Here is a 23,239-nt window from a genome sequence, read left to right on the forward strand (position 1 = left end):
GCAGAGCAGCAACCTCATCGCTTCAGTTACTGGTTGCTATGACGACGATCTCTTGCCTGGCGGCGTAGTCGTGGCGACGCGGGTAAGTAAAAACAAATGCAGAGGGGGGTTCACGGTTTAGGGGCGCGAAAAAAGGCGAAGAACGCATGTTAAAACGCACATGTACAAATATGTATATCCGTTTAAACGTCGACAGGCGCAGATGACAATAAAAATGAACCTTGTATTTCATCGTAATCATAAATTAAGGATAGTAGTAGTATAGCGAAGGGCCGTACAACATTTACACGTGTTAGTCTAGCAAATTGCCTATTCACAAACAAGCACACACACACAGGTGTGTTATATGCTGCCGAACGTCGAGTTAGCGAAGTATGTACAGCAAATGACGTCATTATTTACACATGTGACGTAATCGGCTGGTCACATGACTGGTGAACTACGGGAAGGAATCGAAATGAAGAGCAAAGTCGGAATAATTTTGGACGCAGTGTAAACGCGCGCGCGTGCAGAAATTTTGGTGTGCAAGGCAATAGTGACGTCACATTGAAGTCACAGTGACGTGTTACTGGCAGATAATTCAGTCAAAAGGGGGGCAGTCGGACCGCGGAAATTTTGGTTGTTGTGTACAGCTTGGCGTTGGATGTGTTCATTGGGAAGAACTTGATCTAGCCTTGGATGTCTTGTTCTATCGGTGATTATGACGTCACAAGTAGCATTGACACACAAATAAAATAAAAAGGAGCCAGAAATTTACACACAACAGTCGCTTGTTAGGCGAAGTACATGTTGCGAACTGTGTTTTGGTGCACGACCACAGCTTTCGACATTGCTTGGAGTTGGGCGTCTTGATCGTGTTGGGTATGGCCGCTCTGAAGAGATCCTTCACCACTGGAATCAAAAACAACATGATTTGAGTTTGGGTCAAAAAGTGATATTGTGAAAGAGGGGCAAAAACTTAGGAAATAAAGGACTTGCAATTTTAGACAACCATTTTCGATTAAAAAAATTTCGGACTAAACTGTTACTAGGTTTATTTGGAAATCAACACATAAAACATACAAAATTATTTTGAACTTTAGTAAGAATTTTTCTTTCTAAACCACAAACAGCATTGAAAAAGCTATTCACTCGTATTGTATATTTAAGCAATGGAATCGCTTTTAACAGAGATTTCATTTTCATACCTGTCGTGGTCTTTGTCTACGAGATGATATCGTGCTCTAAACGCCACCAAGTGGGCATAGTAGGCAGGAGCCGGGATGGATACAGATCGGGTGCAACGTACATAAGTATGGCATAACTGGTATGTGAGTATCTGTAGTTCGTCTGCCATGAAATTATTGTCATCCCACAAAACGTGGTAGTGTGACGGCCGGGAAGTACCCTGTTGTGAGAATAAAATATGAGCTTTGTGTGCAAAAGAATCCACCGATTTCTTTTTATAGAATCTACTAGAGTTGTGTAATGTTTTCTGCACCAAGTTGTAGTCTTTAAATCAATTTATTTCACCGATTTTTAGAAAGTATTAAAGATATCAAATCAACTATGAACTAAGGCGGTATTTCCAAACTGAAGAGGAATTTCAAAACTTAAAGGGGCAGAATTAACTATAATTTTTACATGTGGTTTGTAAATAGACACTTCACCTATGGGAATATAAACTGTGAAGTTGATAAAATACCGATATTAAATGATCTTTGTATAGTTTAGCATCTACTATGTAGTCTATTGGGAAGGGATGAAAATGTTTTGAATCTGATTCTGAATTAAGTGAGCACTTCATCAATGAAGGTTAGGAACCACTGCACTTAACCTTATAACCAATACGTTCAACCCACATAAACAACATTACCTGAATTCCAGCGTGACTGCAGAGATAAAAGTCAAACTCAGTTGGATGGCAAATTCCGACATCGACAGTTGTACCAGCAGGTATGTTGCCACTCTTTCCACTGCGGTCCTCATGGTTGCGACAGAAAAGTCTGGTGTGATGCCGCTTCTGTACCACTATAAACGTGATGCCAGGCTGATAACCAACCTCCAGCATCGTACAAGCCTCACGAATGGCACGCAGTTCAGTTGATAGCACCTGGATAGAGTAAAGACATTTCTTAACATCAAATTATTTTCGTCAAAATGAATGGATTAATTCCTTTTTTGGAAGACAGTTACAGTTACTACAAAAACACTTTGATGGCGCCATCACATTTTCGTATGACGCTTTGATGACGTCATCACACTCACATTAACTTTGATGACGTCATTACATTTTTTAACACAATCTTTCAGAATCAGATGCTTAAAAATATTTCACCATTTTACAAACTATACAATACATGAAGCACCGTGTTTAAATGGCGTCATTCGAAACAAAGCGATGACGTAGGCCACCACGTCATCAATATTAAATGTAACCATTGTCTAACGGACCTGCTGAAATTGTCCCTCGGATACACCGTCTCTGTACATGATCACTCGGACGGGTTTGTAGTGAGTGGACTTGTAGAACTCGATCATGAGATCACGAACCATCACGGCGAGGTCACGAATGATTTCTTCACGGTGAGCTTGTACCCGCACGGTGGCGCTATAGCGCGACGGGTGGGCATCCATGCTGGCTACAACCTAAAATGAAAAGTACACGGAATTAATTTTATGGAAGAATCCTGCTGGAAGACACGTACGAGCATTTGTATCAGTTACGTTTGTGACGTCATTGATGATGTAACAGATGGAGAATAGTTGCCCACAAGAAAAGTATGGATTAGTAGTAAATCCATTTTATTACTATAAAAGCATTAAGCCAATACGTGCCAAGTAAACCGCAGAGAGTGCACACAGTTTTGCTTCATGCTTTCGTGCCGTAAGGTTGGCTATACTAGCTATACGGCGAATGTCCTGTCACCAGCCGCACTGATGATACCTTATGAGCTCAAAAGTGTGCACTTTCTGCTGGTCATTTTTTAACTTACAGCAGCTATTGAAGGTTTCCTCATATCACCAGCTGGTGGGTGTGTAACGTCAGCACCAAAGAAGATCACAGGGTCATTGAACACTTTGGGTCTGAAAAATAAACAAAAAAGTTATTACATGATACAAAGCTTTTGTACAAAAACTTAATGGTAGTATATAGAGCAGTGTTTCTCAACCTTTCTGGGCCTTGTACAATTTTGGCTTAGTATAACCATTCAAGGAAAAAAAGAATGTGAAGTAATGAAATAGTCACAAACTCGCAAAAACATTTCAAGGACATATTTCAGTTTAAGGATTAGAGCTTGAGATGCTGCCATGAATGTAAACAGAATATTTTTTTGAAAGACTCTAAAAATATTTACCTGAGCGAAGGTACTAAAATATTGTTGACTCCTCCAAGTTTCACGTTGATTTTCAGACAGAGATTAGAAAGGGTTTGTGGCGAGGTTTTGACGACGTTTTTCACTTGTACACACTGGGTGGCGATCCCGAGCAATGTGTCACCAACACGCTTTACTTCAGCTGCGATAAATAAACAATGATGTGAAAACGGGCTTCATATACTGCATAAAATCAAACTGCTAAAACTGCATGCCATTCATAACTGGATGATTCCTGTAGTCTGTTATGAAATTTCAATGGCTATTCAACACTTCAAAATTTTATGTACTTTATAATAAGGATTATAACAATTCAGAAGCACATGGTGCTCACCATAAACTGGCGTTTTTCCTGGAAGTATGACAACAATCAACTGCAAAGCACGAAATTCGTCGCACAGATGTCTGTAACAGAATAACACAGATAAATATGTGTAGAAATCATAAACAAGTTTGGATAACATAGACGGCAAATTCATAGTAAATAGGCATCTAATAAATTACAAAATTAAATATTATAGAGCTTAAAAAATTTGCAAGATATTTTGTAGAGTAACTGGCGAATTGTCATTGAATCATAAACACCAAAGCAATTTAAAATCTTAAAACCCCAAATTAAAACCAGAAATTGGTATGTACACTGGTTGCTAAATGCTAAACAGTAGCCAAAGTGTTACTACAAAGAGAATGAAAGTTTTTGTAAAAAGTTTTTACCTGAAGAGAGGCTCTACATGTTCAGAGCCTTGAGCATATTTACAAAACACAGGAGTTCCTCGAATTGGCATTCCAGCGTCTTCCGATATCCGCTGGAGGTTTTTGATGAATGTGCGCAGATGTTGATCCTGTTAAACAACATTAAACCAAATGGTTAAAAGTCAAACTCTACTGAGACCCAATGAAATTGTATATTCGCAATATCACTCCATAAAATCAATAAAAATGTTTTTTGAGTTTTCAATTATAGCAACTGCACTTTGGGTATTGTAGGCTGTTTATTTACATCAAAACAAAGTTAATTACTTGTGATGCTTAATTGAATCGCAAATTCCAACCATAGCCGTTTGCTTAAATATTCAGCCGATTAATTACATAATCCAGTTAATCACACAAAAACATTGACAAATCGGTCATGCGATTATACAAATTCATATGTTATCCACAGTTTGTATCAGTGCAAGATGGGTGGCAATACTTACAGAGCACATTCGTTGATGGGCAAAGCAAGCGATGGCCCAGACGTCGATACTTATGCCAGAGTGGAACTGTTTGCCTCGCATATCCCACACACCCTGGTTGGGAGTAGCCTGCATTCGTGTCTGCAACAAAACTTGAAGTTATGAGTCTGAAAACGTGAAGAGGCATACTTTTACAACAGGAAGTGATTATATTAAAGTGGAAAGTATAGAAGAGGGTTCAGGAGGTAGTAAAGATACATAGGCCTTTATAGGTCATAACAAGCATGGTGTATAAACCTTATATAACCGTAAAACATATTGGTTGCTTATAAATGTATACTTACATCACCACCGTATTGAATCTTTGGGGCAGGAAGAACTCGGCCTCGTACCTCAGTCATTTCATCAATAACCTGAATATATTAACAGGTATTACGATACAATATGCTTGTATTTTACAATATACCACAATTCTAATGAGTAACATCTACTAATTGATGGTCTGTTTGAAGAAGAATTGGCACACTGCAGCATTATGACTTAGGATGTAACAATATTTTTGTATCATGCTTTTAAATTTAAGAGAAACTTGCCAAGTAATTTTGGGTAATTATTTAGCAAACTTGTACAATGTAGTGGCATTATTTGAGTTTTACCTGTATACCGAATTCCTTTACATACGGATCATTGTTGAACTGAGCTTTTCTTACAAGTTGTGCAATCTCTTTCTCACGATCTGGAGCTGACCGTGCTGTGGCCTGCGGAAGGTAGAAAATGTTACTAACAATGCTACACAGGGATAAAAATTAGTCAAAGTAACTTTTTTCCTACAGCTGTAGACATCTTGAATTGAGTAAATTTGGCTTGGTGAAAGAATACGTAGCATCACAATATCACTAAAACCAATTACCAAGTCGGAAATAGGTGTGCAATGTTAAAAATTGGTGGACCATGACTAAATGAGCCGCAGTTACAAGATATGATGAAAAGTTTTGTGGAAGGAGCGCACCAATGAGTAAGTTTGGCGCACTGTAAGTATAACATGACTGGGGGAAACACTGGTGGGACCATTTAAAGGGGGCCTGGAATCTAACCACCTGTGTAACATAAGTGAGTGGGACTTACATGTTTTCCACTGGTTATTTCATTAGGAAAAAATTGTTGGATTTTAGAGGGATTGTTTTACCTTGATCATAGTTGAGGTCTGGCTGTCTGTTAATTTCTTGATGCATCTTTGTCCTTGCACAATGTTACACACTTCAATTGGAAGGTAAGTGTGTTTCTGTTCCTGGCCCACTTGCAAGCATGGCAGGAATGGAAATCTGGTGAAAGTTAAACACTGTTTTTACACAAAACATTACAATTTGGATTGCAAGACATCTAAACCATCCCTGTGACATAAAAACTGTTTATTTGGAAGCCAAAATCCAGCTAAAATGGTACATATATAAATTTGTTTGACAACAACTCTATCAGTTTCGCCTTTGCTCTAGGATTTAGGCAGCCATATAACAGTATTTGCTGACTAATAAATCATTAAAATACATAATACATACTTATTACATTTACTTGATTATTTTTTGGGGGAGAAAATTCGCACTTTATAATGTTAGTTTTCAATACAGTCTTCTTATACAGCAGTTAAAATAGATGTTTCCTTACTGAAGAGTTTTGTTGTGTTTCTCCTGGAAGTATCGGGCGACAGAACATTCGATAGTTTGTCCAGATTCAAGTTGAAGAGGAAAAGTTTGGGTCGAGGCCGGACGGCGAGTGACGTTACACACTCGATATTTTCGACGCATTGTTCCACAGTGGGTAATTTCGACCTTTGAAGGCAAAAATGTTAACAATTACATATAGAATGTACTGTTCTGAAATGAACACTTTTTTGCACTGGTTCCCAACCAGGGAGGAATTTACTTCAATTTTGTCATGCGTTTTTGTCAGGGAAGGGTTAGGAAGAAATTCATCGAAAAAGGTTGAGAGCCACTGGTAAAGTTTCTGATATGTATGAAGAAACTGTTAATAAATATTGTGCCATCATTTCCACAAACCTTAAGGCCACGAATCTCTTTAGTGAATTTGACTCGCTGTGAGTCTGTGAGACCTCGAATCAGTCGCAAATCTTCGACACGAAGTTCAAGGACGTCACAAAGGAACTGCACACACGACTGGGCACGGTAAAAGGCAGTGGCAGATACTAAAAAAAGAAGTACGTTAAGAATTTGAAGGCAACTACATACTGTACAACAAAAAAGTGTTGCACTGTAGATTTCCCAAGATTACATTTTGTTTTACTATTTTTAAAGCAAATTGTGTGCATTTTAAGCCACTTATAAACACTATAAGAGTAACTTGGAAAAATTCTGTTTGTTGGTTATACAATCTTACCATCAATGTTTAGCATCATTTTCCACTGCGACGGTCTCATGGATTGATGGAAACCAAACCACACCTCTCTGCCTCCACCAAGTGGTGGTGTGTAACCTTCAGGAGCGGAGAAAAACGAGCGTCCAACTGGAGTGTATCTGAAACAAAGATATGCACAAAGTTACTGGTCAGATGCAACAAAATGGAATGGTAAAGGATTTTCTCCTAAATTAGTTCCTCTTTTTGAGCAATTTTAAGGGAATTTGTTGTTTAGCGCAAAATTGATATTAAACCTTAGGAAGTTTCATTTCCTCTCAGCAAAATATATCATTGGCATAAATACATTTATTACTGGAAACTGAGAAACTCTTTAATAGTATCCAGGGCATACCTTTCCAGCTGTTATTAATAAGTTAAATATGGGTTGAATTCATTTACCAAGTTAAACATTTGGATATTGCCAAAACATAAAGCAGTCTTGCTTTTCTGCCAGGTTATTAAATATGTAAAAAAACTCCTGGAATACCTCATGGATGGCAAATGACGCATGACAACATCCAAGGCTTGTACAGTTTCGAATGGAATGCCATGCATTTTTCCCTCAAGGGCAAGCTTCAGGGAGTAGAGTGACACACGAGAGACCCATTTAATGGCAACAGTGAATGTACGGTCGCGACCTTCACCTGGTAAGGTCACTTCTACTTCGAGCTGTGAACCAAAAAAATCAATTTTGTTGGCTTTTGTTTTGTTTGAAAAACTTGCGTTTAGATTAGGGGATAAGTTATACGTACTCCTAAAATTGGATGAAAACTTGTACTTGTTTATGAACCCATTTTTATTTTTTCAAGGCTTTTTATAGACCAAACAGCTCAAGAAGTTGAATAAAACAAATACAATTTACTGCAAAAAATCCAATAATCATTGTTGTCACTGTCAGTGCAAAATTATCTAGTCCTCAAGCAATTAACTAAACTGTTGGAACTAATACAAATCAAAATATGGGGTTGGGAGCTGATTTTTCAAGCAAATTACCCTTAATGGCCCCCAAAATTACAAAATGTTATTCATTTTTTACTTTGTATTATTTCACAATGGTGTGAATCATTCTGGATAAATGATAGGGGCAAGTGTAGGCATGTTAGAGTCTGTACTACTGCCAATGAAAAATCACTTAACCCGATAAATCATGTCTATTCTTGTCTCAGTAATTTAATCCCCACAACGACACGTCCACTGTGATAGAAATTGCACCAAATATCAGCAACCCAGTTAATACACATAGCCTGTTTTGGTATAATGATTATGTTGCTGTACAAAATGCAAAACAGGAAATTGGGTGGGTTGGTAAATTGTACCATAGCTTATATGTCAGGGCAATGATAGGTGCCCATTCATCAATTTGTCAGCCACATTTACATACACCAGAATTCTAAATGCCACAGATACATACATTATAAACCCATCAGTCAGCTGTAAGATTTGTTAAGACATATATATATATATATGTATATATCTTGTTTCACATAAAATTATCCGTTTGTAGGATATAAAACCACAAAAAATAAAATTTTAAGCTATTTTATCCAATTTTTACTGTATTTAACCAAGGAATGAATTGATTACATACCTTTTGCTTGTCAATAGGTAAGGGTTGAGCTGTATAGAGGTTTTTTCTGCCATCGAAAACAGGCTTCCTGTCTTGGAATATGGCAGTGCGGAAATTTTCTACCATTGTATTGATAATGTCCCTGAAATAAATAGGCCATATTAACAGAATGTTACAATATGTGCTACACCAAAGACCAAAAATATAGGCAATAGTGTGATTTTTACTTAAACATTGTTGGTTAAAAATTACAGGATCTTTGCCCAAACAAATTGTATTTGTATGAACATTAGAAAACAAAGTGGTAAAAGCCAGATTTAACTGTTTTAACATAGTTCAACTTACCGATTTACCCTTCTTGGGCATTTATCAGGTTTTATGTCGATATCATAGTGATGAATATCACCATTGGGAATGGTCACTTTGAAATAATTGGCTTTCAACCAAATAGGTTTACCCACTTGACCTTGATTGGGTCGGGGTGGAGGGTGGAAGTCAACATCATGTGTAGGGGCGGCGAGTGGAAATCTTGGGTCCATCAAGGCTAAAATTTAAAAAATAATGTGTTTTGTAAGATACAATTAAAGACAGGCTAACAAAATAATGATTGTATACAATATTGGGGTCCATTAAGGCTAAAGTCCAGTGTTTATTAATTATAACATCAAAGGCAGTCCAAGGTACAATGTTCAGTGAAAACAGCGATTTTTAAAATATGCTAGATTTACTGTAAGAACAATTGAAAGAAGTAATTCATTATTTTTTAACCAATTTTTACAAAAAGAAAGTAAATAAAGCACTTTGGAAGTTGTACCATCTGTAACTTGGCTTAGTTGGCTTGCTACATGCAAAGGCTGACCCTTTAGTTTAGTCAATGTCCCAGCAGTACAAAATTATGTGAGCACTTTTAGTTGCAAAAAATGCCAAATTTAGTGTGTTACATAATTTTTACTTCACTTAAACATGACTTACTACGTTGAGTTTAAACACATGTATTACAAAAACAAGACAAATGTACCTCGACCGTTTGGTGGTATCATAACGGGAACCGGGGGCTGAGCCATGACAGCAGGCGGGATGCCTTGTGCTGCTGGCTGGGGTTGCGGCATCCCCCCCAATGCTCCAAATTGGGGGATCATGGGCTGCCCCGTCTGCCCTTGTTGACTAGGAAACATGGAACTACTAAGATTGTTTTCTGTATACTTCATGCACAGAAGATGGCAAATGGCAAGGTACTGGCGGACTTTCCGTCAGTAACAATGCGTTTTTGGTAAAAACACAAGAAATTAAAAATAAAACACACACTTTTGTTTCTGCAGAAAACAACACAAAGCTTAATAAAAATAAAACAGCACAAACTTTTATCTTAAAGTAACGTTCTATCGTAAATATTCCAGTGCAGTATGTACACTAGATTTCCCAAGTAACATGAAAAAACATAAAATTATAAACAACAATTTATCAATTCAGCTCAAATTTTAAAACAATCGCAAAACTTCTGTTTAAATCGACAAGTGGTTAAGTAACAACAATTTGTTTAATTTACAGTTTAAACAAATATAAAATAATTAAAATAAGAAAACGTTATTATTTACGACACTAGTTTCAACAAAAAATCTCCAACAATCGTTCTACGTTTCCACAACACGAAGCTTCAAGCCAACGGACAAACCGACAAAAGACTCCTAGCCTCGAAGCAGCCGTTTAAAGAATAATCATGTGGCCACGAGATTCATTATTTCTTGGTTGCGTCATTACATAATTCGCATGCTTGAAGATGTGTAGCAATTTCTAAAGGTAAAAATGTACATTTACAACCTTTACAACCACTGTTATGAGGTTAAAAGATAAATTGACTTTCCTATCAAGTTAATATTGACCTGCAAAGTTCTGACTTGCTGTTTTTGGGTGTGGTTAATTTTGGTCTTGCGTTATTGCATAAATTGCACTTTCTTTTGTTGATTAGCCAGATGCCTTATGTTTTATGTTTGCTTTTAAGCTGACAAAATTTGTTTTTTATTAAAACATTTGAAATGATGACAAAATATTAATTAACTTTTTTTCTGGATATTGACGTCATACCACAACCGCTTGATTTAGGTTTTGGTTACACGATACGCGATTTAATAACATTCAAGCGTTTCTTTCTTACGTAAACATTTGTTTTATATTCAGTATTTTGATATGACCAAATGACTGCAAACGTTCAAAGTGACGGAAAAGGAAAGTTAAAATCTCCAAGACCTGACGGGTAAGTTTTTTGTCTGAATGTTTATGTATATTGCTATTTTTCTTTTGTTGTTATTTATGTCTAAATCCACTATTTCACAGCGAAAACAACAACCTACTATATACTTTTGTAAACCAACAAGTATACATTTGCTTTTAACAACAGCAAGTAATATATTTTGATCCTGCAAGTAATAATTTGTGTCAAAGTCAAATTTAGTTTTAAAAGGTCTTAACAAAATTTTTATAAGCTTTTGTTTTGTACAACTTTTACCTTTTTATACAATACATCTTAAACAGTTTAATGCAATCAATCCTTACTTTGAACATTATTTATCCAGAGTTCCACGCCTGCAACTAGATGCCATAGTGGGAGATCACCCTGAGGATCGAGACTTGGAAAACCCAATTGCGAAGTACAAAACTTTTCACACTCCTGCATCAAAGTCAACTGTAAGCTGGGGAACCCCCCATTCTCAACCTTATGCCTTGACACAAAAAGACATTGAATTCGGTGGAACAGTTTATCGCCCCTGCACACATATTGGCCACCAGCGTCCTAATTCAAGGAGACAACAGCGAAATGTTGGTACTATTATTTATTGTATGTGTTGTACAGTCATGTTATTATGATAATTATGCTTTTAGCCTATAACCCATGAGGAAACCCCTCATCGAACATCTCCTCATTCACCAAGGCAAAAAGACCAATCAGTTACAGAAAACAAAAGACAACCAATTGTTTCACAATCAGAGTATTCTAGAAACGCAAAGACACAGCCTCTAAACAAAAGCATCAGTCCTCGGGTAATTTGACGGTCAATTAAAATTTCTTTGGATTACCATAGACATAATATGGCAGTGGTTGCAGCTTCATATGTTTTCTTGATGCAGGTAAAACCTGCTTCACCAAGACAAGAAATGATAAAGTCACCTCTGCAACAAAAAGGTTGGCTTTTATGCTGTTGTAAACATAGTATTTGAAATGAACTTCTGTAGCACTGCCCAATGACTGTTTGTTTGTTAGTGTAATACAGTACAATTGTAAAAAAAGTGTATATATATATTTTGTTTTCAGTTGGGTTTAAATCTCCACCCAAAAAAGGAGAGTATTGGTACCTTGATGACCATCTTAAACCAAAAGCCCAATCCCCTGAGGTAAGACCATGTTTGGACTTCATTAGTCCACAACTATCTTTTATCAATGTACTATTGATGCAAAATGATAATTTGGATTTTATGTGCTTTGTAATTGGGTGGTAATATATTCTTTTAGCCAGAGGAAACCGGTTACACAATTGATGAGTTGGCACAAATGCAAGCTGAAAACACCAGCCAACCATATACTGGACTTCATGGAGCAAGAAAAAGTGCTGCGGTGTGTATTAAACTTTTGCATTGTCATTACTTTCACACAACAATAAATAATGTTTTGAAAGCTCATAGTACAGTTTGGATTGAAATAACAAGTATGTTTTAGTGGTTTCAATTTCTGATAAATCTTAACCAAAAATAAAAACCAAACAACAGAATTGGCTAAATTGGGTTCAAACTGAAACCGGATATGTGGCAGTTTTGCTGAATAAACTCAGCTGATTTAACGAATCTTTTATGAATGATACTAAATCTTTGTAAAAATGGCTGATTTGCTGAAAAACATTTAGTACATCACTTAAGCGTATTACATAAAGTTGCAACTGTGCAATAGGAAGATGACATGGCCAAAAAGCAGAAAGAAGAAATCATGGAGCAAGTTTTGGTCGATCAACTGTCTCGTCATGTGATAAGCGACGTTGAACAAGATCGCGATCCAGCAAGACAAAACCCAGCTGATCCTTCTTCCATGTATAACACTGCCCCAATTCGATTCAGATCCCGACGTCTTCATGACACCAAGTAAGAAATTACAATGCCAGGTCAAATGAGATCATGCTGGTTAAAACAAATTGTAGTTGACTCTTACTTAAATGTGCGCACTACAATGGTTTAGATCAGTGGTTCTCAAACTTGGTTTTCAGGGCCGCATGCGGCTCCCAACTACTTATTTTGCGGCTCGCTCCAGACCTCAGAAAACCACCAAACATTGCTATTTTAGCTTTCAAAGTCATCTTCTTTAGTGACTTTCTCAAGGTTTCGTTTTTTTGCGGCTCCCTTCACACTTAAAAAATACCATTTGGCCCCGACAATAAAAAAGTTTGAGAACCACTGGTTTAGATGCAAGAAAAGTATTTGAAAAATATCTGGTGGTTTTTGAGGCAATAAACTTGCTACTAGATCTAGAGATGTAAAAAATCTAGCTGTTAAGCAACCAATTTAATGAAAACAAAACCATATTACAAACATTTGTCTTTTTCCAGTCGATAATATTGTTTAAGTGTGTAAGATTTTCATGTATTGCTAATAAGGTGTGAAGTAGCACATCTTAATCTACACAATATCTTGTGCAAAATTCTCTTGTTAATTTTCAGGGTAAGTACAGCAGGTGCAGTAACAGAATCCAAGTTAAAAGACAGAATCACGTTTGGAGCCAGGTTACTTACAAGAAACGGCCGAGACGCACTGAGAGATTTGTTTGGGTTTTATTTTCACACTGATCAAACTCTCACTGTATATGAGTACAGACTGTTTGGCAAAAAGTATGTGCTTGTTTTTTGCATTTGCATAATTGAAATGAGTTGTTGTGACCAGTTGTTTCACTTATGGAGTTGGTAACAGAATATCAATGTTTAGTGCTTCAGTGTATGTAGACAATCATATTGCCTGTTACAATCTACACAAATACAAGAATCTGACTTTTAGTTAACACAACATTTTCATATTAGTGTGGTATTGACATTATTGGATTCCAAAGTCATACTTTTAGCAAACTGTATTTGCTGATAAGTAAACTGCAGACAGTACACACTGTTCAACCTACAATATCTCATCCGTGCAGCTGGTGCATGTTATAGATGATGGTATAGACCACTAGTGTAGCCGTCATGTATTTACTGGATACTAATCAAACTTAATATCTTAGTTCTGTGGACGATAGTAGTTTCTAAACTACACTTTTTACCGAGTGAATTTTTACCACATTTAGATATGTTTGTTGCTTACAATATGAATAGGTATTTGATGTAACCTTGCCTCATTTTCACAGCACTAACAAAGCTCTCCCAGTTATTGAGCGTGGGAAATACAGTCATGTGGTAGGAAGAAGGAAGGGAAAAAAATATGTTACGGAAGATATACAGGTGGGGAAAAACCTGAGCTTCAACACAGCAAACCAACCAAGTCTGCCTGACTCCATGAAAAAAAGGTAACCAAGCTTTTAGGCATGTGATCACACTTTTAGTTACCTGTGTCAATTTTCAACTTATTTCTAGTTGATTTTATTTCACTGGGTGAAACATATCGTAGCAACACAATTGCCCTAAAATATTCAGCAAGCCGGAAATATACAGCATTGAGATGTTATATAGTGCGGCAAAATAGAGAGCACAAGTGGATAGTTGGTAAACGCACTGCAGCTACACTGAATAGTTTCAAAAGGGCGAGTAACCTAATAGCCACTTGGCAATCAAAAACTAATGACTTTTTCACAAATAACTGAATGTCATAACAATAATGCAGATTTTGCTCGGACATGCATGCTGCTATGTGGACTGTGATCATATGATTCTATCATTTGTTTCCTTCTTATATAGCCCTTCCATTCTCTTTCGGATATATGAGACGAGTTCTTCATCATCTTCATCTGCTGGTTGGGACATTCCCTCCAGTGACAGGGATGGGGGGTCGGACACTGCCCTCGAGAGGAGAGACAGAAAGATTACTAGTGAAGTACAAAGTAAGTATAAATAGAATTTTTTGTAAAAAAACAGTGTCACCTTCCAACTGTACGAACCAGTGTTAGTTGCAACACATTTGTTTTCTGGTTTGTTTTATTTTTATCTTTGCCTAAATGTGTTATGCCCGCAATTAGTTTGCGCCTGCCTCCTTGCAAGTCTATTGTGTCACTTAATGTTAATTTCACCTTTAGGGGTTGGCGGCATAAACTTTATTCAAGTGTACCTGGGACAGTGCCGCTCCGGGCAACAATAGCGGTCGAGAAAGTATTAAAACTAGTGATGTGCCGAATCGGCGAAATTTCGATTCGGCCGAAACAGAATATTCGGCGGTTTTGCCGAATAAATTCGGCCGAATCAACCGAATCATTTATGACGTCACGCCAAGTCGTACCCTACGCGTTTGACATGAAAACATAAGTTTATCTACCTGGCAATTAGTGCAGAATGGTTGTGTTTCGTCCTTATTTCAGTTCTGTGGGGTTTAACATTGCCTTAAGCATAATTTCCAACCCGGCAATGAATTACTGATTTTTTGTCTGCAGTTGGAAAAGCGATATTGTGTTAAAGAATATAATGATAGACGCGATTTTCGTTGGTACTAAGCAGAAAAGACTACGCTTTAAATGTGTGTTTGTAAAAGATTCTGTAAAAGTTTGTAAAAGAATCTTTACAAAAGTAAATTCGGCAAACCGAATATTCGGTACACCTCTAATTAAAACCTTGTGAGCACAAAGCAAGATAATGACTTTTTTTCACGGGGTTCGAACCCAGGACACTCCCGGGGACGAATCCCGATCAGTTTTTTATGCCTCTATGTGGATCAGGCGCACTAGACCATTCGGCCAACTTTTTTTAATGCTTTAGATTAAATGGCTTAATACACCGCTGGTGGTGTAAGGGACCTTGGAAGTATAGCGTGAAAACAAAGCTAGGGTGGAATTGGGAATGTTTCTGACGTCACAACGCACCAAGCGTTTACGTAAATGCTCGATGTTCCACCAAACAGAACATTTGCAATTTTGGTCCATCCCTATTACAAACCTTACAAACCAATAGCAGTGGTTATGATTCAAAAGTGTTTATGGATGATCGTTCGTATTTCATATTTTAATGCTTCATATTTTTGTTTAAGGATTTGTCCGAGACAAGTTGCAAGACCGCAGTGTCAGTGTGTTGGTGGGAATGGGAAGGATGTTCCGCTCACTGGACACAAGCGGCGACGGTCTTCTTAGTAAGGATGAGCTGTACGCTGCATTGCAGGAATTTGATATTCGTTTGCCAAATCAGGTAACTTCGATTTTTCTATTATTTAAAAATTGCTGTCGCGGCAGGTTCATTTTTTGTATGCTATCTTAAAAAAGAGGGTACGAAAGCGTCCTAGGTCGTTCGTTTTTCTATGGTAGATGTCAAAAATCCAGTTTTTACTGGAGTATTTGCCGTTACTAAAATGACCGTTCATATATTGCAGTACACTCCTTGGATAGTCGATTTTAGTTAAGCGTTCATGACTACGAACGATTTGTTTCAGCTACAGTTATGATGGTGTAGCTGCAGCACGTTTAGCAATTATCCACCAAATGTTTCCTTCAGGACATTTGACGTTCCGCAACTATTTTGGTGCTTGATAAATGTTTGAGACAAATGTGTGGTTTAATGTTTTATGTTTTTCGATCAGGACTTCGAAGCTGTCTGGCGGGTTGTCGATGAAAACAATGATGGAGCGATCGACTATGGTGAATTTATGCGAGCATTTATCGGTAAGCCAAACTGTTTATGACGTCATATTTTTTCCAACAAAACCATTATCTTCTTGTTACGTCATAGGCGAAATGAACGAGGTACGTAAGCAGATCGTCCGTAAGGTTTTTAAGAAACTTGATCCTCACAAATCGGGTTCTGCCAATCTCTTGGATCTGCAAAAACTCTACAGCGCGAAGCGACATCCGCTAGTGGTCGCAGGTGAGTCGAAATTAATATTTGTTTAGGGGTTGGATTTTTCTAAAAAAATATTTTTTAGGCAACTTCACGCAAGCGGAAATGGAAGAGCAGTTCGTGACGTCAGTGGCCGACGTCACCGGGTCACGTGACGGTCGTATATCGTACCTCGAGTTTGTGGATTATTACGAGGGACTGAGCCTCGCCATGATGAGCGACGACGATTTTGTGAACATGATGCGAAACTGCTGGGGCGTGTGAGGGGTCGGGGGCGTCAACCTAATGCTGGGTGTAGACAAGCTTGTCGGCATTGAAGTCATGCTGATGTAACGCTGTAGAACAAGGAGTTTTTGCCGTTCTATGAATTTAAGCACTGAAGGCCTTTGCAAACAGCAACCTTTGCACGCCGCCTATAAAGCTTTTTAAACGAAAATGCACAGTTTGGGGATATTTTGTATCAACTATATAACCTTTATAAGTACGAAAGTCCCAGATCTTTATATTAAGTGGTGTTATCAAACAAGGGTTGAAATCTAAAGAGAACATGTACTTTGCGCAGCAAACGTACACGTGACACTTTTCGAAAGTTTCTTATCGAATCGGTGTCTTATGATTTTAGAAAATCATACTTATTTTTTCATTTGACACCAAGAATCTATTTGCCACGAAAACCGTGGTGTTTTGGTAAAAATCTGCACTTTTGTTTTGTTTATTTACTTGTTATTTCGCAATAGATACATAGCGCGTTGATCATTCCAATACATCCTGTTTGTTGTAGTGTTTGTCCTAAACAGTTTCCCACTTTCCATGTTGCAAAGTCTAGGCATGTTTTGTTAGCCCCTAGATTTTAATCTTTGTGGGCATATCCAAATTATTGCGATTTTATGACAAATACTAATATAGTCCGCATTTGCGATTATTTTTTTTCCAAACGCTGTAATAACGAAATAAATTTTCCAGACTGTGAGTCTATAAGCTCGTTGGTTTTTAAACATTTTTTTTAAACACATTCACTCTAACCCGGCAATATATAGACACCCATTGACAAATCTTGTTTCCATCTAAGAAATATTGATAACGTTTTTGAAAACGCAATGGTGTGGCATTTGGCTTTAGAAAAGCAAGTTGTAAATTGGTGTCCAAGCCAAGAAAAACTTTTGCAACTTTACCTAATTTGCATGCATCATCACTTTATTTTAGCAAGGGTGTTAAGCGAAGTGACTTTTCGCCAACAACAAAAAAATAAGCAAAGAATACACACAAAGATAACAATTTGTGTGAATAATAATAAATAGTCAATTATAAGTTAATTTTTGTCTCAACAAGTCAATAGCCAAGATTTGTGTAATATATTCGGAAAATGACGCTAAATTCATACTAACCGTTAGATTAAAAGAACAATTTCTTACATCAAAGTCGTTAGTCCAAGCTTGCGTATAGATTTCATTCTTATAAAGTTTTTTATAACACTGGTTTTAATTGCTACCGCAGACGAACAAAAAGCTTAACACGAAATAAATATTGTAATTGTTACGTATTGCAAAGTGTGTGACGTCACTTGGCATTTATGTCGCCGAAAACAGACGCGACATAATTTTTTTTATGTTCAAGAAAAACTTTTTGAATATGGTAATTAATGTATGTTTATAGCACCCGCTTTAAAACTCAATACTGCCCGTTCTGGCACAAATTGATCAGTTCCACAGGACTTCTCCTAATCTAACATTATTAGAAGTTTCAAACTTTCATGTGATCAAACAAACTCTTTTACTATTTTGTTGCATCATGAACAACAATTTCATTAGAAGTCAAAGTCCTTTGCGTTGGCGGGTGGCTTGAATATATGACGTCATCGCTGTCGTCATCAATTTCGCCATTGTTCGTGAATGCTTGATAATCGCTTGACCTTAGATCTCGGTTTACCAGAGGATCGCGCTCGTTGCCATGATTTGACGGGAAAAAATGCGTCGTGTCCTCGCCAAGAGATACTGTTGTGTTGTCGTCACCCTCATCGTTGTCTCGGCGCATACATTGACGAAACCTACGTTAAATTAATTATTAAAAACATCAGGCATTCAGTCTTATAAACAGGCGCTATGGTTTATTCCATGCCAGGGGCTTATAGGTTAAAATTTGTCCAAGGCCACTTTTTGAACTAGCTATAGGAGCCGCGGGCTTCAATGACAACACATATGAGTATACGTGAAATTGCTCCCAAGTAAATGACAACATAAGTTTGATATTTGGCAAATATAAGCTTAACTAAAACACACACAAAAATGAACGTTTTTTTAAAAAAGTTCACGCTTTGAGCATAATCGGACTTAGTTCGTATTATTTCATTTTTTGTTCCTACGTATCACAATGATGAATTGACCATTTTTAACGTGCGGCGATAAAAACGTTTGAAAAAATAAAATTCAGAGGGTACGAAGCAGAGGGTACGACATGCAGGGTGAAACTATATGCTATTTAGGCCTATTAGTGAAGAATGCGTAACAAGTTACTTTATTACATACAGTTTCTAGAACGGGTTAGTTTTGTACTACTTACAATACTGTTTTCATGCTTGCATTCAACACCCAAGTTATACACTGAGTTTAATTCCTATTGTTACAATTTTATTTACTTCTGTCGGCCATTTTAGACAGGGGGTACGAGAAAATTTTAAGAAAGCTCAAATGGTACGAGCGCAAAAAAGGTTAAGAAACACTGCTCTAGGGCCACATCTGGGAGTGCAGGTCGCATGTTGGTGATTCATGTTCAACATTTTGCTGCCAGCTATTTTACATGCAAATGAGATGTTTTTTCACCTGTTAAATAACGTGGAACCTCAAGTCATGTGATTGTGACAATTCATTATAATATTCGATTCGGCTTTACGTAGAATCATGCTACGTCTGGCCACGATCTAAATTGCTTTGCTGTTGGTGGCTACTGAATAAACAAACTAACCAAAAGTCTGGCCTATTGCTGCAAGTAGAATCCGGAAGAGCAATTCGCGAACACGCAATACACTTTCCTATCCTACATCAGAGGCCCCTAATCGGTTTATTCTTTGCAGATCTAAAAGATTTTACCTATTTTTTTGAAACACTAATCCCAAGGCAATGTGTTACTATGTTTGTTGCTTCAAGATGTGCGTAAACAAAATGCAGTACCATACATGTATTGGTTAATATACCAGGTCAAAAAATGGAAAAAAAACTAGTCCCCGATCAAAAAAATAATAACAAACAGAGTGTGACGCAACAACACACTTACCCACAAAGTCGAACAATGATGCTTGTTGAAAGGAATTCTTCACCGGTTACTCCATAGGAAATATGCTTTGAGCCGATTTCACGTTGCTGTCTTTGCTTTAAAACTGAATTATAGGAAACGAGACAGACGCAGCACACTAGAATAATTGTCAGTACTGCTACAAGCATCATTAGTGGCGTCAAATTAAGATGAGCAGCAATGTTTGCTGGAGTAGTAGTAGTTGCAACAACTGTTTTTTGTACAGACTGTACGATGCTGCTTAAATTTAGGGATTGTGCATTTCCAGCAGTCGCCATATTTGCTTGGAACCAGGCTACCGTAGAACTAGATTCCTTGACGAAAGACTTTCTTAAAAGTTTTGGTTAATGTAAGCAGATTTAATAATTTTTGTCTGTACATGCTTGAAAGAAAACAGAATTAGGTAAAAACAGTAAAAATAAAATATCAGACTTCAGTATGTGAACATACATTGTAATTTGAACCCAATACAAAGGCATTGCCCAAATATAGGCTTGCAAAGTTTACAATGGCGTATTTAAACTACAACATAATTGCCTTGAAAACATCGATAATTAATCTTTTCACAACGAAAGGGTAAAATGTTCTCAAAGTTTAAAAATAAACTATAGTCAACTTTAAAAACGACCTCTCTGACCTAAAACGCTAAGTAAGGAAAATCAACATTTGCGGCTTAAAGAATGCGTCGTCTTACGCATTTTTGTTTATGGATGTACATTCGCGTTGTAAGAAATGGTTACCTTGCACGAACGGACGTATTACCCGGAAACTAAATTCAAATGGGCACGTTTTGCCGCAAAGCTTTTCCAGTAAAGCGCGCGCATGATTCACAGCGGTTATTCCTAAATAAGAATCCTTAAGCGATTGTTTACTTAAAAAATTCAAAACATTGTTGGTCTGCGATAAACGTTTTTGAAGAAGACTCTGCATAACAAAACAAACACGGTTTACTGAGAACGTTTTTGTTGCAAAAGATACAAAAACTTTCTTCTCCCACTCAGCTTTCCCTATTATCCATACTTCAGTAAACCAGTATTTGATTATCCAGTCGGATAATAAACGGTTTTATGAGATGACAATATTGTAAAAACAAAGTACAAAACCTTGTACTGTAAACTTTATGTTTCAATCTTTAATGCATTGGTAAAAATGATCCTATATCTTGCAATCTTGAGAAAGGTTTGTATTGAAAAGGCAATGTTAAACTTAGAAAAAACGTTTGTTTTGGTGAAGGCATGCTGAAGGTGCGCTTTATTGTACGAATTCAATTATCCCTTTTTTACTTATTCAGTTGTTTTCATAAAAACCTGCTCCCAAATAGATATCGAGGCAGCACTGTATTTTAACAGGAGTAACTGTAAATCTTTTAGCGGAGAGCTTGGCTTTCACATATAAATGCGCACCAACTTCCGGCATTAGGAACTGTTCTTGGTGGTGTCGTTATTTCTTTCAACATGTTACTAAAGCTGAGAAGTATACACGAAACAACTGCTAGGTCTGCCAACATCACACACTTGCTTTAAGCAGCTATTAACGCGTATCAGAACGAGCTTTGTGCAACCAAGTGTGAAAGCAACTGAATGGAAATATAATTCAAATACCAAGTCCCTTAACGTTCTGCACATATTCGTGGGTAGGTATATCTCGAAGCTTGCAAAATCTGTAATCGTACAGTTACGCAAAGCATTGTCTTGTACGTTGTACCACTGGCCTAAACTGAATTGAACTGTCATAATCCAGCTTACAATAACACTTTGATGATTAGACGTTCGTTAGGGTTGCTATTTACATTTTCCGTCACCATATGGACCTTATTAACGACATTTAAACAGCGGGGCTAATTGCTAATGCAACGAAACAATGACTTTTGTTTGGAGCGTAGGCCGGACGCTTAACGTTTTGCCGAATCATCAAAAATCAAAGAGATCAAAGTTATCAGTTTAAAGCAGTGTTTTTTACAACAATTTTACGCAGGTGTTTTAATTTAATTTGAGTCTATTTCGCTTGGTGAACTTTTTTAACCGTATTGACAGACAAAGCTTTTCAAAGGAGCCTTTTAATGCCCGAAAGCTACGTTATGTCCTGCTGGTTGATGTTTCCACATTTTGATATTAGACACTATTCTTAATTGAGATATTTTTACAAGCGAATTGATTACAAGAAACAAGCTTGAAGGCCCTGTAGCTTTGTTCATTTCTGTATCTTTTTCAGAGCTTTTACAAAAATTGGACAACGCAACACAATTATGAGCATACATTTCCACACAAAGCTTGCTAGATAATCAACTCTCTGACATTTCTTTTGCACCGATTTTCACTTGTATGTTCTGCCTTCGCCATTCCTTCTGCCCTTGCACTTTCTGTCATTTCTTCTGCACCAAACTGTTGCGTGTATTAAACTAAATGTAACCGATATAGTATCCGCATTTGTTGACACTTGTGCGCTCTGTGGAATCGGATAACTGTGAGCAAAGGGCTACGCGGACGTGACGCAAAGGACACCTCGTTGTGTAGGATTAATGAGAAACTTCCCCTTAGATTGAAACCGTAACATTGCTTATCTTAGTCTGTGCTGAAAACGTATATTCAATATAAGCTGAGTCAAAACCTCGTGCTCTAAACGCTGTGCTGTTATTAACAACTCGCCAATGGAGATTAGAGAGAGGTGTGGCAATTGGGTACTGCCCCCGGCTTCAAACCTTTTTTGTTTTAAGAGCTTGGAAACAAAGCGGTTTTCTCGTTGATAGGGTTTATCACATTTTATTGTCAATATGTTACCAACAGAATGAATACTAACACATTATTTCGCACCGTTATATAGCACACCATAATTAGTTACATAATACCATTAATTCATACAGAAAACAAATGTAAGGTGTCATCTGCCGTTTAAACACAGTTGAAATCAGCTACAATTTTTGGTTGACAATCGCTACATTTGGCCAGACTATTTAGACCTGCTTTTTAATTAAGTCTATTAGATCTGGATGAACCCTGCCACAAAGCGAAATAAACTTAATTTTGTGTTTACAGGATTTCACTGCAACTATTGCATACCTTACCCCTAGACCAACTTGGTACATTGTATTGAAATAGATTTAAATATTTTTCCTTTAAGCGCCAAACTACAAGCAAACTTCCTATACTGTCAACCCACCAGTTTCCCATGAATTGTGTCTTTAACTTAATGCACAAATGCTGCGGTAGATTCCTAGCGCGTATCAAACAGTTTAACTCCTTTTTACCAACAAAACAGTTACTGCCCAAACAGCCTCAAGTCACTTGGTCCAAAATGTTGTCAATGCGTTGTACACATTACCCTTATGGCTTCCTCAGTACAATTACATTATTGCTTTATACAAATCCAATATGCGTAGGAAATATAGTGTTGGACTTGCGTCGGGTTTGCTTCAGGAAGTTATACATCCTTTGCAACGTATGTTATAGTAATTGA

The 23,239-nt window shown here is 37.2% G+C and overlaps 3 protein-coding genes across 5 annotated transcripts; 1 reads left to right on the top strand and 2 right to left on the bottom strand.

Annotated features, from left to right (window-relative positions):
- Window positions 1–32: 32 nt before the first annotated feature.
- LOC145237810 (protein argonaute-2-like) lies at window positions 33–9,840 on the bottom strand. The gene is made up of 19 exons (XM_080100798.1): window positions 9,526–9,840; window positions 8,853–9,051; window positions 8,529–8,649; window positions 7,428–7,609; window positions 6,923–7,059; window positions 6,586–6,731; window positions 6,194–6,357; window positions 5,718–5,853; window positions 5,188–5,289; window positions 4,876–4,944; window positions 4,553–4,672; window positions 4,071–4,198; window positions 3,691–3,761; window positions 3,339–3,498; window positions 2,976–3,066; window positions 2,434–2,628; window positions 1,856–2,092; window positions 1,188–1,387; window positions 33–891 (listed from the first exon to the last, which is right to left on the bottom strand). Exons 1-19 carry the CDS (start codon window positions 9,713–9,715, stop codon window positions 774–776), a joined length of 2,766 nt encoding a protein of 921 aa, XP_079956924.1. The 5' UTR covers window positions 9,716–9,840; the 3' UTR covers window positions 33–773.
- A 446-nt stretch (window positions 9,841–10,286) lies between these two features.
- Window positions 10,287–17,281, top strand: LOC145237811 (calcyphosin-2-like). Of its 3 annotated transcripts, XM_080100800.1 has the most exons (15): window positions 10,287–10,304; window positions 10,683–10,758; window positions 11,078–11,321; window positions 11,385–11,543; window positions 11,631–11,685; window positions 11,815–11,894; window positions 12,013–12,114; window positions 12,445–12,632; window positions 13,205–13,372; window positions 13,879–14,037; window positions 14,426–14,568; window positions 15,702–15,856; window positions 16,245–16,326; window positions 16,394–16,528; window positions 16,587–17,281. In XM_080100800.1, exons 2-15 carry the CDS (start codon window positions 10,700–10,702, stop codon window positions 16,763–16,765), a joined length of 1,908 nt encoding a protein of 635 aa, XP_079956926.1. In that variant the 5' UTR covers window positions 10,287–10,304; window positions 10,683–10,699; the 3' UTR covers window positions 16,766–17,281. The 3 variants fall into 3 exon arrangements, with proteins under 3 accessions (XP_079956926.1, XP_079956925.1, XP_079956927.1); XM_080100799.1 differs by lacking the exon at window positions 10,287–10,304 and having other exon boundaries at window positions 10,619–10,758; XM_080100801.1 differs by lacking the exons at window positions 10,287–10,304; window positions 10,683–10,758 and having other exon boundaries at window positions 11,265–11,325.
- A 393-nt stretch (window positions 17,282–17,674) lies between these two features.
- On the bottom strand, window positions 17,675–22,387 carry LOC145237812 (uncharacterized). Its single transcript, XM_080100802.1, has 2 exons — window positions 19,769–22,387; window positions 17,675–18,545 (listed from the first exon to the last, which is right to left on the bottom strand). The coding sequence occupies exons 1-2, from the start codon at window positions 20,062–20,064 to the stop codon at window positions 18,275–18,277; spliced, it is 567 nt and encodes a 188-aa protein (XP_079956928.1). The 5' UTR covers window positions 20,065–22,387; the 3' UTR covers window positions 17,675–18,274.
- Between the last annotated feature and the right edge of the window lie 852 nt (window positions 22,388–23,239).

The sequence above is a fragment of the Phallusia mammillata genome, chromosome 7 (genome assembly GCF_965637545.1).
Source record: "Phallusia mammillata chromosome 7, kaPhaMamm4.hap1.1, whole genome shotgun sequence".
NCBI lineage: Eukaryota > Metazoa > Chordata > Ascidiacea > Phlebobranchia > Ascidiidae > Phallusia > Phallusia mammillata.

What these genes read in the sequence shown, in the direction of transcription:
- LOC145237812 (XM_080100802.1), bottom strand. Translation starts at nt 20,064, where the DNA reads ATGGCGACTGCTGGAAATGCACAATCCCTAAATTTAAGCAGCATCGTA. An exon ending in ATCATTGTTCGACTTTGTGG is followed by an intron (nt 18,546 to 19,768) that starts GTAAGTGTGTTG and finishes AATTTAACGTAG; the next exon opens with GTTTCGTCAATGTATGCGCC.
- LOC145237811 (XM_080100800.1), top strand. Translation starts at nt 10,700, where the DNA reads ATGACTGCAAACGTTCAAAGTGACGGAAAAGGAAAGTTAAAATCTCCA. An exon ending in ATATTCGTTTGCCAAATCAG is followed by an intron (nt 15,857 to 16,244) that starts GTAACTTCGATT and finishes TTTTTCGATCAG; the next exon opens with GACTTCGAAGCTGTCTGGCG. An exon ending in ATTTATGCGAGCATTTATCG is followed by an intron (nt 16,327 to 16,393) that starts GTAAGCCAAACT and finishes GTTACGTCATAG; the next exon opens with GCGAAATGAACGAGGTACGT.
- LOC145237810 (XM_080100798.1), bottom strand. Translation starts at nt 9,715, where the DNA reads ATGAAGTATACAGAAAACAATCTTAGTAGTTCCATGTTTCCTAGTCAA. An exon ending in AAACACAACAAAACTCTTCA is followed by an intron (nt 5,854 to 6,193) that starts GTAAGGAAACAT and finishes AACTTTCACCAG; the next exon opens with ATTTCCATTCCTGCCATGCT. An exon ending in AGATTCAATACGGTGGTGAT is followed by an intron (nt 4,673 to 4,875) that starts GTAAGTATACAT and finishes GTTTTGTTGCAG; the next exon opens with ACACGAATGCAGGCTACTCC.